At 45.3% G+C, this 18,189-nt stretch overlaps 2 protein-coding genes across 3 annotated transcripts in view; both read right to left on the bottom strand.

Annotated features, from left to right (window-relative positions):
* kcnab2a (potassium voltage-gated channel subfamily A regulatory beta subunit 2a) overlaps positions 1-9,548 on the bottom strand; it is a 71,277-nt gene extending 61,729 nt beyond the window's left edge. For both annotated transcript variants that reach the window (XM_067239736.1, XM_067239822.1), the window contains exons 1-2: positions 9,474-9,548; positions 2,925-2,987 (exon numbers count right to left, since the gene is read on the bottom strand). The gene's annotated coding sequence lies outside the window, so the exon portion shown is untranslated. The remainder of the gene's footprint in view (positions 1-2,924; positions 2,988-9,473) is intronic.
* Positions 9,549-9,945: 397 nt separating this feature from the next.
* On the bottom strand, positions 9,946-14,812 carry park7 (parkinson protein 7). The gene is made up of 6 exons (XM_067238772.1): positions 14,669-14,812; positions 13,973-14,074; positions 13,450-13,509; positions 13,109-13,178; positions 11,291-11,377; positions 9,946-10,483 (listed from the first exon to the last, which is right to left on the bottom strand). The coding sequence occupies exons 1-6, from the start codon at positions 14,756-14,758 to the stop codon at positions 10,323-10,325; spliced, it is 570 nt and encodes a 189-aa protein (XP_067094873.1). The 5' UTR covers positions 14,759-14,812; the 3' UTR covers positions 9,946-10,322.
* Positions 14,813-18,189: the final 3,377 nt, after the last annotated feature.

Raw genomic sequence — 18,189 nt, 5'->3', positions numbered from 1 at the left:
CCTGACCTGAGCTTAGCCACAGGAAACAGAAGGTCACTTCCTGGTCATTTGTAATGAAGCCATCTGATCTGACAGAAACGACAGGCCTCTCTGTGTGATGAACCAGACAGATCTACAGAGCTCACGTGAACGAAGGACATGGTGACAGCATCTTACTGCAGTTCTGCAACAGTTCATGTCACAGTTCATGTAACAGCTCATGTAAAAGTTTATGTAACAGCTGTGTGCAAACACCTTGCGTGTGCATTTCTGTCTTTTGAGGCTTTTCACAAACCCGTAACTCACCGCATGAAACCTGGTCAACATACAGTAGGGCTCTGCTGTATAGCCGGGGCACTGAACACCATGTTTAGATCCTACAAGATAGGCACAATCGCACCATCACATCTGGGGATGTTCTCAGGGGAACCAGACTGTGACCTAGGAGTCTACAGTATCAGCAAACAGGCTAGCTGTGGCCTGTCTATGCCCCCCCCCCCCCCCCCCCCCCGTGCGCGTGGTCGTGTGCGTTTGCCATTTTGTTTTTCTACGTGCGTGTGTATGCGTGTGTATGCGAGTGTGTGTGTGTGCGCGTGTTTGCGTGGGCGCGCGAGTGTGTTCGTGTGAGTGGGTACATGTGGCCCTGTTATTAATGAAGCTAAACAGGCTGTAGATGCCAGCTAGACTATGATTACATAGCTCAGTTTAAGGAGCTCGCCCCGGGGGGAACGTGCACACGGCCTTCTCTCAGGCAGAGAGCTTCCTCACACGGCTGGCAGAGAACACATGATGCCACACACACAGGTGGTGTGGAGGTCCATGCCAACACAAACGTTGTACATCCCTTCTCTCAAGGTGTCCTTCAGAGTTATTGTGTTATTAAAACAAAAAGGTTGCTAGACAAAGGATAAAGGGAATCTCGGTTTGTCACTAATGGAACAAAGCCTCCACAGTGTACATGTACGAATTAAAACGACACGCAAAAAGTAAGCAGATAATCAAGGGTTAGAAGTGCACATCCATTCTTCTCAACAAGAGAACCTCAGGACACAAAACACGTTCATTTGGACCGGGGGCAAAACATTTTGTTCCTTTAGCTGACACTTTCATCCAAAACGACAAATAGCGCATCTACAAAGCACAGCAGATCATCGAAGATTGACAGTGCACAGTTCAGAATCAGAATCCGGTTTATTCGCCATGTATGTTATACAAACACGGAATTTACTGTGGCAGGGAGGTGCAAAACACTAAACATATACAGATCTTAAATTAAGTAAAAGTACAAAAGTTTAACTATTTCTAAGAACTAAAAAATCTAAGAATACAATAATTTAAATATAAAATAAAATATATATAAAAATAAGAATAGAATGAGCAGCGTGAATGGTCAACATAGTGCAATCGGGTTAGTTCCAACAGTGTTTCAGTGCCCTGCCCAGAAGCGGTGTGTATTTTCACCCGACACAGTGACACTGCAGTGCTGGCACACTGGACGTACCTCAGGTCACCTCGGCACCTCAGAGACCTGCTCTCCCTGCCCTCCACCACTGCTGGTTATCCAACAACTTACTGCACCAAACCAGACCTCTGCAGCCAGCCTCCCCAGCCTCCCCTGGCAGGACCAGGACCCAGGGTTGGCTAGCCTACAGACCCTGCTGCTCAAGCCCCAGCATGGGCTCCCTCGCTGGGGCGTCAACACAGCCGGCCTGAGCCTGGTTCTCACACTGACTCATTGTCACAACATCTCACAACATTAGAGGAACAGTTCAGCTAGATGGGATCTACAGCTGGGAGGTGTTGCATGAAGAAGACACCGTCCGTCTGCAACATATTTTCACTGCAGCACCGAGGAGCAAGAGCCAGTGAGAGGAACTCGCTCACCTTGAAAGTGCAGATTGTGAGTGTGTGTGTGTGTGTGTGTGCAGTGAACTATTCTGCAGGGCTATTTCAGGGAGGTTCTTTATAAATCCTATGGCATGGCCAGTACCCGCAATGAATTTGAGAGGACATGGCATTCATAAAACATGACAGAGAGAGAGACAGCAAGAGAGAGACAGAAAGAGAGAGAGAAACAGAAGGAGAGAGACAGAGACACAGAGCAAGAGGCCGACAGTGACACAGAGATAGAGACACAGAGATAGAGACACAGAGATAGAGACACAGAGCTAGAGACACAGAGATAGAGACACAGAGCTAGAGACACAGAGATAGAGACACAGAGATAGAGACACAGAGATAGAGACACAGAAATAGAGACACAGAGACAGAGACACAGAGATAGAGACACAGAGATAGAGACACAGAGCTAGAGACACAGAGCTAGAGACACAGAGATAGAGACACAGAGATAGAGACACAGAGCTAGAGACACAGAGATAGAGACACAGAGATAGAGACACAGAGATAGAGACACAGAAATAGAGACACAGAGACAGAGACACAGAGATAGAGACACAGAGATAGAGACACAGAGCTAGAGACACAGAGCCAGAGACACAGAGATAGAGACACAGAGATAGAGACACAGAGACAGAGACACAGAGACAGAGACACAGAGATAGAGACACAGAGATAGAGACACAGAGATAGAGACACAGAGACAGAGCAGCAGTCCACCCATCACTATAACACAAACCAGCCTTCCAACAGACAAGGCACAGTGAGAGAAGCGGGAGGGAGGGAAAGAGGAAAAGAGAGAACGCAAGCCAGCGAGAAGACGACGAAAAACCCAGTAAGGCACCTGCTCTGCTAGCGACCAGAACACACATCGGCACACAAGTCTTTCAAACCCTCAATGACAGAAGGGAGGACTGGGAGGGAAAGAGAGAGAGACAGAGAGAGACAGAGAGAGAGAGAAAGCGAGAGAGAGAGGGGGGGGGGGGGGGGGGGGGGGGGGGGGAGAAAGGGATGCCGTAGCCCAGGCATGATGCTGTAACACCCACCTCAGACGGCTGTTGCTCCCTGACGCAGCGCTCCTCAGCTGGGCTTGGACGGAGGACGGAGAGCTGCCGATGGTGGAGCGCAGCCAGGTTCCCCACAGGAAGAAGGGATGGTGGCCGGCAGAGAGGACAGAGGAGGAGGAGGAAGGCAGACAGGACTGGTGAATAGCCTCCTCTCTACGGTACACTCCCTGTGTCCAGGACTGCCTGACGGAGAAGCTGGGTGAGGAGTGAGCGTGTGTGAGTGAGTGAGCGCGTGTGAGCGTGTGTGTGTGAGCGTGTGTGAGCGCGTGTGTGCGCCTGGGCCGGAGCAGATAGACGGACAGAAAAGAGAGACAGAGAGGGAGAGAGACGAGACGGAGAGAGGGAGAGAATGGATGTGTGACGAGTGACCCTTTAGTCAGTAAGAGCCACAGAAGAGCGAACAGATGCATTAAAGACAATGCCCCTCCCTCCTTCTCTCTCTCCCTCACTCTCCCCCTATCTTTCTGCCCCGCCCTCCCTCTATCTCTCTCAATGTTACACACACACACCAGTGCAGCTCCCACGGCACTGTCAGCACTAGAGTAAGCATGTATTCAGGGAAAGCAGAAGGAGAGAGAGAGAGAGAGAGAGAGAGAGAGAGAGAGAGAGAGAGAGAGAGAGAGAGAGAGAGAGAGAGAGAGAGAGAGAGAGAGAGAGAGAGATTGTGTGGAGTACTAGCCTCATGGATTCACCTCCATACAGCTGACTGCTTACTGTAGAGAGAAGCGGGAAGCACGATAGTCCAATATTAAGGTAATTAGTGGACCGCAGACAGACAATGTGTGATACCTTCTCAACCAGTGGGGAAGGACTGCGTAACTTCACTGTACTGCTGTACCATTAATCCAGATTTAACCCCAAACGTATAACAATACTCGTTATTCCCTTCCTTTTGACTCATGAGAGATGGGGATAACCCAATGAGCTAGTCTCACGTCCTCACACACACGTCCTCACACACACGTCCTCACAAACAACTTCTTTCAAACGGCCTCACAATGAACAAGACTTCAAAGGTCCCATTAAATAAACCAGGAGGTGCTATACAAGGTGAGCTGACTTGAGAGGTTGTGACAAGCAGTCTTGATGAAAACGCTGGCCGTTTGAATATCAAAGCTATCCCGTTGCAGATCGAGTTGCAAATGCGAAACCGTGCTTCATATATGCCAAGAAACGATGGTGTTACAAGCAGGACAAAAACCCCGGTGGTCCATTTCATCAGTTAGACACACCTCCAGGACAAATGTGCAATCACTCAGCTCGACAAATATTATTCGAAAGCCATCAGCAAATAGTTTAAGCTAGTTCGTGATAGCGTTCATATAATGTTGGTCAACAACGTAATCTGATATGACAAACATGTGACCTAGAAACCCCTAAACAATTGGGCCTAATGTAATGGTTACCATGTTCACTGTTGTGTACTCTTATCTTGTCAGTTAGCCTATTTCTATAGGGCTGTGGCGTTCAGCTCAGTTTCCCCTCTGATTTAGTTATTGTACGCTGAAGTGTGTGTGTGTGTTTGTATGGGAGGGAGTGTGAGCGTGTGTGTGTGTGTTAGCCCACAGCCTCCAGGGGAGTTGCTGTAGCTTCAGTGTTGCGCACCACTGTTCTTGGCCTCTCTCCCTCTGTGCTCAGGCCTGGTCACGACATCACCAGAGTCGGAGTCAGCAAGCTGCCTGTCCACACCCCCCCCCCCCCCCCCCACACACACACACACACACACACACACACACACCAAGTCTCACACAGACATACACAGTCCCACACAAACGTTCCCACATAGGGGTGTCTCCCAGACAGCCATCAGCCCAACTCCCTAACTCCATCCCTGTAGGCTATGCCTGGAGAAGGGCCTGGACACACCCCGATCCTGACCAGGACAAGGCTCTTAAAACACCAAGGAAACGGACTACTCCAACTGAATTCTCCATCTCAATCCAATTTGAGATGATTTATGAAGGACAAAAAGCCCACTTTATAAACTCATCTATCTACTGGTCTGACCAATCAGGAGATGATGGATGGGCAGTGTTACTTTTCATCAAACTGCTGACCACGTCTAAGCTTCTCCACGGAAAGGATGTGTCGCCCGCTGAGCGCGTTGGGAGTCAGGTGGCTGAGCGGTGAGGGAGTCGGGCTAGTAACCTGAAGGTTGCCAGTTCGATTCCCGGTCATGCCAACTGACGTTGTGTCCTTGGGCAAGGCACTTCACCCTACTTGCCTCGGGGGAATGTCCCTGTACTTACTGTAAGTCGCTCTGGATAAGAGCGTCTGCTAAATGACTAAATGTAAATGTTGCCCGCTGAACGTGCAACCAGAATGACTGAGCTGAGTAAGCACTTATCTGCACCTCCACCACAAACACGAGGGGACCTGGGAAATATCAGGGAATCCTCCTAGCCCTAACCCTCCTGTGTGTAGGCCCATGCCTGGAGGCTCCTCTTGGGTCCAGCTGAGAGTACAGTACAGCCCATGGCTGGAGTCTGTGAGGTGTGATAAAGATGAGGTTTCTCTCTGGAGCTGAGCCAGACACAGCTATGTGAGGAGGCATGGCTACGTTCCTGCTCCTCCTGCTACTCCTGCTGCTGCTGCTCCTCCTTCTCCTCTTCATCTCCCTCCAGCTTCTCCTTATCCTGCTACTTCTTCTTCTTCTTCTTATCCCGCTCCTTCTTCTCCTCCTCCTGCTGCTTCTCCTTATCCTGCTCCTCCTTCTCCTCCTCCACCTCCACCTCCTGCTTCTCCTTATCCTGCTCTTTCTTCTCCTGTTCATCTCCCTCCTGCTCCTCCTTCTCCTACTCCACCTCCTTCTCCTCCTGCTGCTCTTCCTCTATTCCCTGCTCCTGCTCCAGTCTCTCCTCCTGGCAGGTGTCCAGGCTAAGGGTTTGCCCCCCCATCAAGCAGCTGGCCACTTATTAAACAGGCCGTTACAGTGCAGCCCTCAGTGCTGCCAGGTGTACGTAGCCAGCAATGAAACCCCACAGCCGACTTTACCATGAGACCAAAATGAGATGCTAAGCATACTCTTACAGGCATTTGGTAAAACATTCACTTCTCTGTCTACGGGCAAACGTAGCTGGTGACTACAAACTCATTGCAGCAAATACACAGTCAGGGTGAAAGGTGACATAACCTTGGCCTGTAATGTGATATTTATGTGCACTACTGGTGTGAACACAGAGACCAGCTGGTTCAGAGAGCTGTTCCGACCTTGTGCTGAGAGGTTCCACCAGTCTGATACTACAGAACCCAATACAGTCCCAATACCCAATACATTCAAGTGTGTCAGTCCCTGACTGTTTAGACCAGAGCTTCAGCAGCAGTGACCAGCCTCACACGATGGCATCAGACCATGGTGTGAAAGAGAAACTATCGCAGTCAAGGTGGCTCAATCTTTCAATTCTAGAGTTAGAACTAGTCACTGGTTATTTAGACTCAATAATGACTTCCTCTGAGTCTTGATAGCCTTGGCTTACATACAATGAGTCTGAGATAACCTTGCATAAGTCCCGAGAGGCTAGTGCTGGATTTCACTATCAAATAGTACTGTTCTCAAAGAAACAAGGCTTTCTTTCAGTTAGCATTCTCTGATTTGGGAGACCTTGGTTGAATTCAATGCTTGCAGTCATAAAATACTTCAAAGCTACTCAGCAACATCTGAAAAAGAACATTACAGGGTCCTTTACATCTTTAAAAAATGTTTTCATAATAACTAGCCTATCCTAAATCTGTCCGTAATTCTTACAATTCAGTTTACACACTTTGAAACTCAGCCACCAGCAAATGGATCTAGAACTTCATTTTGGATTTAACTGTCTCCAACTCAACCTTCAATCTACAAAACTGCTCCAACTGATCTCAAGTGAAATCTATTGTTCTTTGCGACCAATCATGCTCTTAAACAGAAGGTTGATGGGAAGGTAGGCTTGTGCAAGGCCAGCTTGTAAACAGGCTGCTTTTCATTGAAAAAGAAAATCATGATCTGATAGAACCTGCTCATTGAGAATTGAGAATGTTCCTGATGGCAAACCTGTTCCTGAGGGCAAACCTGTGCATCAGGAATGTCCTGTTTAACAATTTATAATCAGCTGGCAACAGAACTGTAGAGTTGTGATTTCAAGATCCACGAGTGTGTCTAAAATAGCCATTGATGTATGTTGTTTATGGAAACACTGAGATCAGAGCAGCGTGCCACACAGGCAGAATAACTGATCCAGTGATGAAAGCTCAGCCAGATGACAGAGTTCAACTTTTCTCATTAACCCCTGTGCATTCGGAAAACATTCTAGATGTGAACTGAATGAATCTTAGCAATTACCTTCTTGTCATCTGTCCCAAAATAGCTCCAACTTCCTCATCCCGCAGCGAAAATGCCACCAAGATCCATTAGAGGGATGGGAGGGGTACTTCAGTCTGAAATCACGTGGAATAAAAGGCCAATGCCTTTCACCATACTCTTCAATCAAAAAGTGAAAGTATATGTTTGCTACAGCAAAGAGAACTATTAGATAACGTGGCCATGGAATGTGGACCCGAGCCCAAATTTAAAATAAGGCCTGAATATCATTGCTCCCCAGTGCTTGGGGCTGCAGTGTCCTCTGCATTCTCTATCCATGCGACATTTTAAACATGACTACAGCATCCCATAGCAGAACCCATGCAACCCTCTTCACTACAAAAGGATGGGGGCGGGGGGGGGGGGGGGTGTAGATCAGCAGGTTCACAGAAAAGCTCCATAATTGCATCATTAGCCCCAATGACTCAGTTGGATTACTTCGCTTGCGCGCTGCCCCCACTGTCCAGAAATAGGGAGTCATAGGCCTCCAGCTCTCAACGCCGTGTCTGCTCAAGCAGAATTATATTAGCATGTATGTTCAACCGCGCAAAATGTTAACATTCCAGAAATATCTAAACAGAGGACGTCTCGACACATCAGTATGGAGGAGGCGACATGGAGGACAATTCCTATCACGGCGGTTTCTCTCTAACGATCGATGTGTCGCAGTATGACTGTGTGGAATCAATCATGTATTCTTCAAAACCGGACAAATACACAGAGGCCTAAGAGACAAAGCCAGAAACAACATTAAATCGTTAAGGAAGTAAAGGAACACACAGTGCACCAAAAAACAAAAACAAAAAAACAAGTACCCTCCATCCTATGATACTGGAGTAATACTGTCTCAACAACAACAGCAGCAGGTTATCCTTGTGCTGTCTTTGAGACATAGTGCCTAGAGGGCCTAGAGGAGAAGTTGCTAATGTGGTCGTGAGCACGGCAGGAGCAAATAGCCTACACTCCAGTTGTACTTTGATTACAGTGACCCCTGACCCCCTGGCCCTGGGTGCTGAGCGAGGTATGACAAAGGTTCTGTCTCACAAGCAGAAGCCGTTGCAGCTGCACTGCAGCTGGTTACAGAGCAAAACCAGAAAACTATGCAGCACTTGTAAGATGCAAGGCAACCACTGGCTACGGTGTCAGTGTGAAGGGAACTTCAGTTCGCTGTCTTCCTGTTAGAAGAATGTGACAGTAGCCTATCACCCACAAACTTTCATAACTTGGTGGGGAAGTCAAGATTTTCCCCATCATTCTTCATTTCATACGAGTTTCTAGACAATGGAAAAAACTCAGTCAGCAAATCTACCAACTAAAATTAGCCATGTGGAATACTGGGACAATATCAATTCCACAATACACAATGTATTAGTTAAATATTCTGCATCTATATACATTTTTACAGGGGATATTGTCCTTCTCCAAAAGTTGACACATTTTGACTATTGTGTGATCTGAAAGCTAATAAATATTTTGAAGGCCTATGATTCTGGAATTGTCAGACTCGCAATAAATACCTAAGATGCACTAAGTCTGTCATGTCATGTCACCTTCCATCTATCCCTCTACTTCTTCTAGGAGACAGATAGCAAGATATACTAGCTCGCTAGCTAGCTATAGCTGCAAGTCTGTCTCTTTCTATGCAGATGTATTAAGTAGACTAGTAGCTAACTAGCTACAAGCCTGATCTCAAAAAAGCATCCTGTAGAAAACAGGAATTGTAAACTGCAATATGTTTACAAATACATAAAGGCTACAAAGTCTGCCTGCTTGTCTGGTCACACTGGCGCGCAGGACTCATGATGGAGCGAGTGACAGCAGCTGCCGTCATCGTCTTGTCTCCGTCCAAATGATAGCGATTATTAGCCGCCTACAAATTATGACATGCGGCTAAATACAGTGCAGTGCACCTCGTTAGCCCATGTTCTAATGTATCATTACAGCTAATCAATACCTGAGTTTAAAATTTGATTCCAAGGTTTCGTGCAGACCAGGAGACCATAGATGCCTTGTAGCTATGTATATTGACAGCAGTAACGTTGACGCTAGTCAGTCTGAAACCGAACAAGGACCTGACATAAAAATATCTAGCCTGCCAAGACAAGTAAGTTTTCTGTCCATTCCTAACATACATCTAACACAGACGCATGCGAGTTCATGATCTATATAGCCACTATGCAACTACTACTTACCTTTTGCAAAATCCTTTTCAGTATAAGTCTCGTTTGACATGTGCCGAAAGGCTCGTGTTTACCGCTTAGATACCGCCAACACGCGCTGCAGAAGACGCCCCGCCCGTATGAATTCGGTTTCCCGCTCCGCGTGATTTCGCAATCGTTTTTACTGTCCGGTACACGGCAGGCTGTGAGCCCAAACTCCTAAAGAGCAGCGTGATCTCGGATATCTTTTGCAAACACACGCAGAAGGCCTATATCTGTTTTCATCAGCAGTAACAGTTTCATTTTACTAAATGAGTTGTAGGCCTATCTTCTTTAATGACCATAGTCCCAACTCCTCTCTGCTCTTAAAAGATTTGGTAAGAACCTGGACAGATATGACTCGATTACGTTAAATAGCCTAATTACAGACATGATATTTGGGTTGTAATGAGTCTTAAATCGGTCTACAGTGTGTTAGACAGTTACAAGTCACAACCTGTGAAACTAGAGTGCAGTTCACGTTTATAAATCATCAGCATTAGTTGCACAGGCAAAGCATCACCTAGTCCTAGATTATACCATCAAGCAACAGCAATGCTGCAAGTGGAAATATCAACACAATGAACGTCACATTTTACATTTAATCTAATAGTCGACTCGACACAATTCCAATCATCAAAACTCAAACAATGCTGTTAGTTAAACTAAACGGGAAACACCAGTAAGGGGGAAAACATTAGGATCAATTCATATTGCTAAATTAAATCCTTCCAACAATTCTTCTTTATTCCCGTGATGTCCGACTGAGAGTCTAAGTGATGTGCAGGGGTGCAGTGGAAGCAGTGTTGGCGCTGTGGGGGCTGAAGAACAAATGTCCGTGGCTCAGTCTTTCAGAACCAGCGGTCCTTTGACCTGAGCAGCGACCTCTGCCCCCATGAGCTCCTCCACGATGGCCAGGGCGAACTCGAAGCTGGTGCCTGGCCCGCGGCTGGTGATCAGGTGCCCGTCCTTCTGAACCCGGGCCTCGGAGTACTTGTAGTGGTCTGGAAGGAGGAACCGGAGCGTGGGTTAGAGACTGATGTACTGACTGGGGGGCTGGAGTGAGGAGTGATACACAGATGTTCATTTCAGTTATTGAATTCACTTTATGAATCCTGAAGGAAAATTCAAGCACTTAGATACAGTAACTCAGTGTGCACAGTAGCAGAATAATTAAATATGGAGGTCACACACACACACACACACACACAGTAGAATATGCACAATAGCAGCAATCGAATAGATTCAGTCTTGGAATATAACATAGGATGAACTTATCTGTGTTTATATACTAGCTTATAATATGTAGATATTGTAGTGTCGTGCTTTGTACAGTCACTTTGGTGCAAAGAGAATAGAGAGGCTGTAAAAAAAAAAAAAAATCTAACTACTTCACGACAGATGACCTATTTCTGGGATTATCTAGCCCCAATTGGGATTCGGACATGGTCTTGTACAATCTAGACAGGAACACATTGTACATTTCCTAACAGAACTTTGAAATTGAATCCACTTGTCAGAATACCTTCCCATGAACATTCTACATGCTATGTGGGCTGTGTGGTTCTATACAAGGTCTGAATGGGGTTGGGGTGTCCCAAACCCACTGTAGTTGTGAGTGACTCAAGTGTAACCGTGGATATGAGAATTCAGGGAAAACAAAAAAAACAGCTATACCACCCTCTGCTGGATACAAACAGAACCTACACTGCACAGGATTCACCCATAGCCAAGACAAGAATGACTTCAGGGAAAGGGGTATTTAAGATACAGTATTAAATAAGTAAATAAAACTCAATGTTAGTACTTGCCTCCTGCCATCATCTTATCTTTAGCCCCAGGGTGGGTGGTTACTGTGCTGCCGTATGCAATCCCATGAGCCAGGAGAGCAGTGGGTCCTGGGGCACAGAGGAGTCAGCAGCATCACAATCACCTTCAGGTGACATTCAAACACACCAGGCGAGCATGGCACTGCCATGACAACCACACGCACAAGTACACAGTGCAGAGAGACAGGTCAGAAAATAACGAGTATAAACACACCATTGTAATATCTGGATGTAAAAAGAAAAAAAAGAAGATTGGTTTGATGGTTCAATGTGCACAGTGAGACTCATTAGGCTGCTAGACATGACAACCGTAAAATACAATCTAAAATTAAACGCACACTGTATATGGTTTCAGCACACGTCTCCAGGCCATATAGAGAAGAGAGGAAAATAGACAGACTAAAAATAATGGACTTTGTGTCTGCTGCGTTAACATTGGCAGGGACCTAACACTGCAGTGAGCTCATCCACTGCCCATTTAATAAATAGAATCGCTATTGATCGCGCTCCTTGGCTGCCTCTCCATGCGGTCTGAAGATGACGCTTTTATTGGGCAGAGCCGCGGGCAGCCAGCTCGCTGCTCTTGTTACAGCCCTGCCTCCGCCCTAAAGACACCAGTCTGGGACAGTCAGGCCCTCTTGGGAGCCAGAGACTGCCTCAAGCCCCTATCAAAGTTAAGGGAGGGGGGGGAGCCAGAGACTGCCTCAAGCCCCTATCAAAGTTAAGGGAGGGGGGGGGAAGGGGGAACAGAACAAGGAAAAAGAGGAGGGGAGGAAGAGGAAATGGAGGAAAAAGAGGAGAAGGGGTAGAGGCGAGGAGGGGGTAGAGAAGGGGAGGGAAAGGAGTTAGAGGAGGTGAGGAGGAGCAGTGGAGAATGACAAGTAGAGGCGATACACTTTCCTTCAAAACTTAGATATATTTATACACACACACGTATGAAGTTCAGCTAAATAAGAAACAGGATCAATATCAACATGTTGATATTGTTCAATGAGGAAACGATAGCAGGATGCTATCTGAATCATTGGGGATTGATGTTTCATTTCCTGTGTTTCCTTTTAAACTATAGAGACTTCACCTAAAACATCACCTCATTTCCTCAATAATGTACAATGGATTAAAACATAATGCCCTGTATTTAATCCAGCAGGCATGAATTTCAAGGAGCCTAGTTTCATTGACGTATGCTGGTCAAGAATGGCTAAATCGAGGCGACAATGAGAGTCATCACGGTTGCCAGGTTCATCAAACATTCCTTTGGGGTTGTCAGACGTTTTCTAGGACGCCACTCACTCTGCAGAGCCACATCGGCCCTGTGTACTCATTCATTATGTCCTTCCAGCGCCCTTCATCAGCAGCAAGAATATGGCCAAGGAAATATCTCTGTGGCACAGGGGTTTCTCAATGCTATGAGCAAACCGACTAAAAGCATTTCTTAAATGTCTTTATTTTATGAACATGGTGCCATTCATTTTATTTGTTTTTTAAATAGTATATTGAGACAATTATCTCAATGTCTGATGATCAATCGACATGGAATATAAAAGCCAACCAATTTTAATCTTGAACCATATTGCTAACAGGTTTATCCCATTAAGAGTTATTCTTTTTATTTGTTTTTTTTAATTGGCAGTGTTTGCAGATCTGAACAATCTCACCACAAAGCTGCTAAACTGGATAAATCTTGAAGACACAACCGCATTTCTCCACCCATTTCCAGAAACTTCTTCACTTTACTAACAGTTAAAGCAGGGCTTTCCTTTTAGGGGCATATAAAGTATGAAGGAAGGGGACATTTACCTGCACAGATGGCAGCAATCAGGCCTTTCCTGGCCTCCTGATCCTTCAACACCTCCTTCACAGCAGGAGACTACAGAAAAAACAATATGGAGGACGAGTCACGAATAATGAGTCATTTTTTTCTCTAATGCAGTGATAGTAAGATTATCCCAGTACAAGAACTAAGTGTTTCAATATTTAAAGTTCCCACCGTGTGCTTTAGTTCAAAATTGAGTGAAAACAGAAAGTAAATGCTAAAATGTTTTTAGCACATGGACATAAATAATGAATTATTGGCACACAGCATTTGGCCTGGGGTATTTTGTGACTAAAGAGAGCATGGTCAAACTCAAATCTGTTACCTCTGACAGGTTCTGGGCACCCTGCAACCCCCCTGGCAGGAGCACAACATCATAGGTACCCTGGAACACAAAGCATTACAAGAGGAAACGGTAATGAGTAACAGTTATGCTAGCTTGTTGGTGATGTAGACGGCTAAAGTAGGGTTTATTAGATGTGGCCAGTTGTGGGCATGAGTGGCCACAATATTCCACTGTGGGTTACCTCTGTATTTAAATGAGGTCACAGGATTAAATTCATGGAGAGAGAGAGAGAGAGAGAGAGAGAGAGAGAGAGAGAGAGAGAGAGAGAGAGAGAGAGAGAGAAATAGAGAGAGAGAGGTGCTTCCAAAACCTGGATCGTTCTTAAAGAACTAGACACAAGATAACTCATTGAGCTCAAGCCTGGAGGTATTCTCTGATCTCTAAAGGATCAGTGCAAGGTGGCGAACAGGTCTACCACCCTGACTGGTTGTTGAGGTGATGGCAGGGATGTGGAATGTAGTAGATGAGGGTTGGAGGCAGGTCTTGGGAGGGTGTGTCTGACCTGCTTCCTGGCTTCCTCCAGGCTGGCATCAGGGCAGATGAGAACGTCTCGGCTACACTGCACTGGCTCTTTGCCAGTCAGTCCTGCCACCGTCACGGCTATCTGCAAAACAAAAGCATATAATTTTTTTGGGGGAAACAACAAATTAAAACATGATTATCCATGCATTATTTGGGGTAACTGACGTTTGATAGTAAATCGAAATTTAACGTTATGACATTTTCTAGTAGCGTGTAAAAGTAAAACTTTTATTTTGAAAGCTGGGGTACGCTACTGTAAACTTTGACATTTACATGATTACATTGCCCTTTACTCTCACCTTACATCCAGTGAGCCTAGCTGCCTAACAGCATGACACCATTCAATCACTACTGGGGGCATTGCCAAGTATGTAATAGTTGTGGACTTAACTAACCCCCACCGATTTGAAGACATTTGAGTTGTGTTGCGCCCGAAAACGCTCATTGCTCTGCTGCTTTCAGATTACAAACCAGATCTGAATAGCTAGCTTCCATGTGCAATATTTTTAGGTGGAAATGCAATGTCGATTGCTGCAGTATGACTTCTTTTAATGTCGAGATATGTAAACAGCGAAGCAAATATAGTATGGCTCTGTAACGTTCTACACGTAGCAGGGAAGCTAGCTATTTAGCTACTATCACATTTAACTAGTTTGCCAATTAAACAAATACAGACCCCAGCTCTGCGCATGACGTCCACGGGAATAACCGTTTCCATCTCCTCTGCACCTTTAGATAGTATTACTAATGCTCGTTTGCCTGCCATTGTTAAGAGGTTCGTTGCTTGCTTGCTAACTTGCAGTCTGTGCCCGTTAGCAGGTGACTTTTGTTTTGACAGAACATGGGACACATGGCCGCAGCTACGGAATCATAAATAGTCCAAGTTGAATGAAAGCGGTTGATTAAGCGGTTGGATGCTTTGTATGTGTTAAGTGACATACACATCACTAGGGATTTTGCTATGGCACCATAACAAATTCCTGTTTTCTCTTATTGCAATGCCCCATGCACTCTAGACACTCTTATACTCTAAAACTACAACTTTAGACACATTGACCTAAACCTTAAACCCATGTACCTTATCGTAAACCAATTCTGTACAAAAAGAAACATTTCCTGCTTTCATTCATTTAGCAGTTTTAAAACACATCTTTTGCAAAGCACTTCACACAGTTTTTTTTTTTACATTTGGCTTCAGTCTTCTGTTCACTTGGAAAACACTGCCTTTCAGAATGATAAACTCAAACTACCAATCATGTCATTATCTATAACACCTCTTACCTTTCAAATATATCCTATAGCCTGACTGTCCTCATTTTCTTTTTTCTTGGCGTCATCTTTAATCCTGGTCCTCAGGGCCCCTCAGGGGCCCACTGTCCTGCATGTTGTCTGTGTTTCCCTATGACCATGTAGGCCTAGTGTTTCCGCTCATCGTAGTTTTTCATTGAGCACATCCATGTTCATTTTTTGACTAAACCAGTCATAGACTTATATACATCTATGAAACCAGTGTCCATGTTTCTGAAATGACTCTGTTCGTGTGCTTGTAATATAGTAAGTGTCCACTAGAGGAAGACATCGATCCATGTAAATGCTGGATGCACAAACATTTTGCAATTATGGCTTGTGTTGTTGTAGAAAACCTTAATTTTGCCCTTTTGTCTCCTTCAAACAGGAATCCCAATGTGTTAATCATATTTTATTTGGTATTTGTAATTGCTAAGAATACATATCAGTAATCACTCTGATCTTCTTATGAATTCCTTGACCACAGTGTACAGATTCCGTTCACTGAATGCACGAAGAGCATTTACCAGACAATGAATGATCCAGGTCTGCATTGGGCCATTGTGTTATTTAATATGGATAGCAAAAACTGATTCACTTAATAACTTTACGTTTTGAATTTTCAATTCCGTAAAAATGTCAGGTCAGTGGGGTCACCAAGTTCTTGAAGCTCCTTTAAAGAGAGAGGGATGAACTTCTAGTTTCAAATCCACCTCAGCCAGAGGAAGACATCTTTAAAGGCACCTTGGGGAATTATATTTTCAGTGTAAATCCCAGACTTAATGTCTGGAGCTTTGGCACACAGGCAGTCGTCCCAGTTTAATGTGCCACTGTGCATTCTTCAGTACAGAATCACTTTCATATTTATGGACGAAGCAGAGCCCCAGTGAAACAGTAGATTAGACAAAGGCGTAGGGGGTGCTGGCGGCGGTTTGTTTATTGCGTGCCTGTAAGCGAATCCGAGAGGTAGCGGTGATTACCGACATATACTACAGCTGGGATCTTATGAACCAGACCTACGGTGCCACTCTGTCTCATTTCCATAAAGCTTGTATGGATTTATTTATCTGTTTACATATTTCCTCACAGTAGGCACTAATGGTGACTGTACCGTATGTGACCACAGCATGATGGAAATGTCTCGTAAAAGGGTCTCGAAGACCAGGTCACCTGCTCAGCACACAGATTAGAGTCTGAAACACGACAGGTCGGCAGGGCCATCTGTTCCAGGCTTTCATCCCTACAGCATCTTCCCATAGCCACACATCTGTCTTGATTCAGGAAGGTGATGAGGATATACATCCCCAATTTCAAATGGGAGCGCAAAGTCGCTCACACTTGGACATCCCCCCCACCCCCCAAGTCAGTATCCCACAGAGCTTTCAACAGAAGTAATGCCAAAAATCTGCTTAGCAAAATATACTAACAAGGGATGTGAACAAGTGGCAGACCTTTTTGATCCACAGCTGGCAACTGCAAATCATTTGCAGACTCTCCCCCCTCTTCTCCGCCCCTCCAGTGGCCTATGAACTGTAGCCCACTATGTGTACAAGTTCTCTCTGTCTGTGTGTGTGTGTGTGTGTGTATGTCTTGGAGGATAAGGAGTTGTTCATCCGTGATTCTGTTAGTATTATATTCTGCAGCTGTCCCTGGTGTCTTCGTGGTGCTCTGCTTTATCGGGTCCTCCGCAGAGGCCTGTCACAGACCTGAAGGGCTTCTGGAACCAAACCACCAGGGCATCGTGCTCCGAGAAAGGAGGGGGAGAGGGAGAGAGAAACGGGAAAATCCACAGACAGAAATGAGGGAATTCCACAAATTACTGTTTGTTACATAGTAATCCTGTTACTATTGCCTTGAATATAAAACGGTGTAAACATGAAAATAAACTTGCTGTTTGAATATACATGCACAGGGCTCTGTTGGGTTGAGATATAGAGCTACAAACCCTTCTTCAGATTCCCCCGGAAAGAGGTGCCACATTACTGGAAGTGGTCACACTAAATTGGGTTCTACAGGGAGAGATTAAAACATTTCAGAATATTTTCCAAATTTGTTGAATTGGTTTTTTACTCCACACGTTCCGTGTTGGACTCTGCTGTGCGATCAAGCAACAACTCTGAGGCTCCCCAGCTCACCTGACTGATACTTCCTCTTAGTCATGTGAAAGCAGTTTGTTTCCAGAGCTTGTATCGTGATTTTGATAAGGGATGAATATTTAGGGGACATTTTATCAGCCCATCTGTGCACAGGCTTTATCCTGAGTCTGTTTCACGCATTGTGAGCCACTGAGAGCATGCGGTGAGTGACAAGCATATAATCTTGATTGCATCTCGACGATATTACCTTATGCTGCCAAGCACTCAGGTGACAGCTGGGGGACTGTGTGTGTGTGTTTGTGTGTGTTACGCTGATATGGAAAATGTGACATTGAATGCTGTGCACCTGTGTTGGCAGATGACACGCTCAAAACAGACACAAGGTGGCGCTAACTGAGTAAAAAACTTTCCCAGTTCAAAAATGGTGTCAGAGACTGCACAATGATTGATGGAGAGAGTGAATCTATTGAATACGACTTGAAATTAATATGTTTGACCTTTGATAAAGACTTGTTTAAACATTCAAAAGGTTTATACTAAACATTTACAACATATCCATGAGCTAGCTTTCATATTTTCAAGCGATAGTTAAATCCCATCCATATGATTTTTTTTCTTCTTTTTGTAGAGCCGGAGAGTTAAGTATGGCTATATCTAGTATGAGTGTAGCAGTATTAAGTATGAGCACCACAACAGGGCCTACACTTCAAAGCCAGAATTACCCAGAAGCCTTTTCTGTGTACAGTTGGGTCCCTGCCTTTCTGGCCTTGCCTCTCAGAGGGCTATTAGACAAGTGACACTCTCAGTCGGTTTC

The sequence above is a fragment of the Osmerus mordax genome, chromosome 1 (genome assembly GCF_038355195.1).
Source record: "Osmerus mordax isolate fOsmMor3 chromosome 1, fOsmMor3.pri, whole genome shotgun sequence".
In the NCBI taxonomy this organism is placed as follows: domain Eukaryota; kingdom Metazoa; phylum Chordata; class Actinopteri; order Osmeriformes; family Osmeridae; genus Osmerus; species Osmerus mordax.
This window is presented reverse-complemented; position numbering and strand designations above follow the sequence as displayed.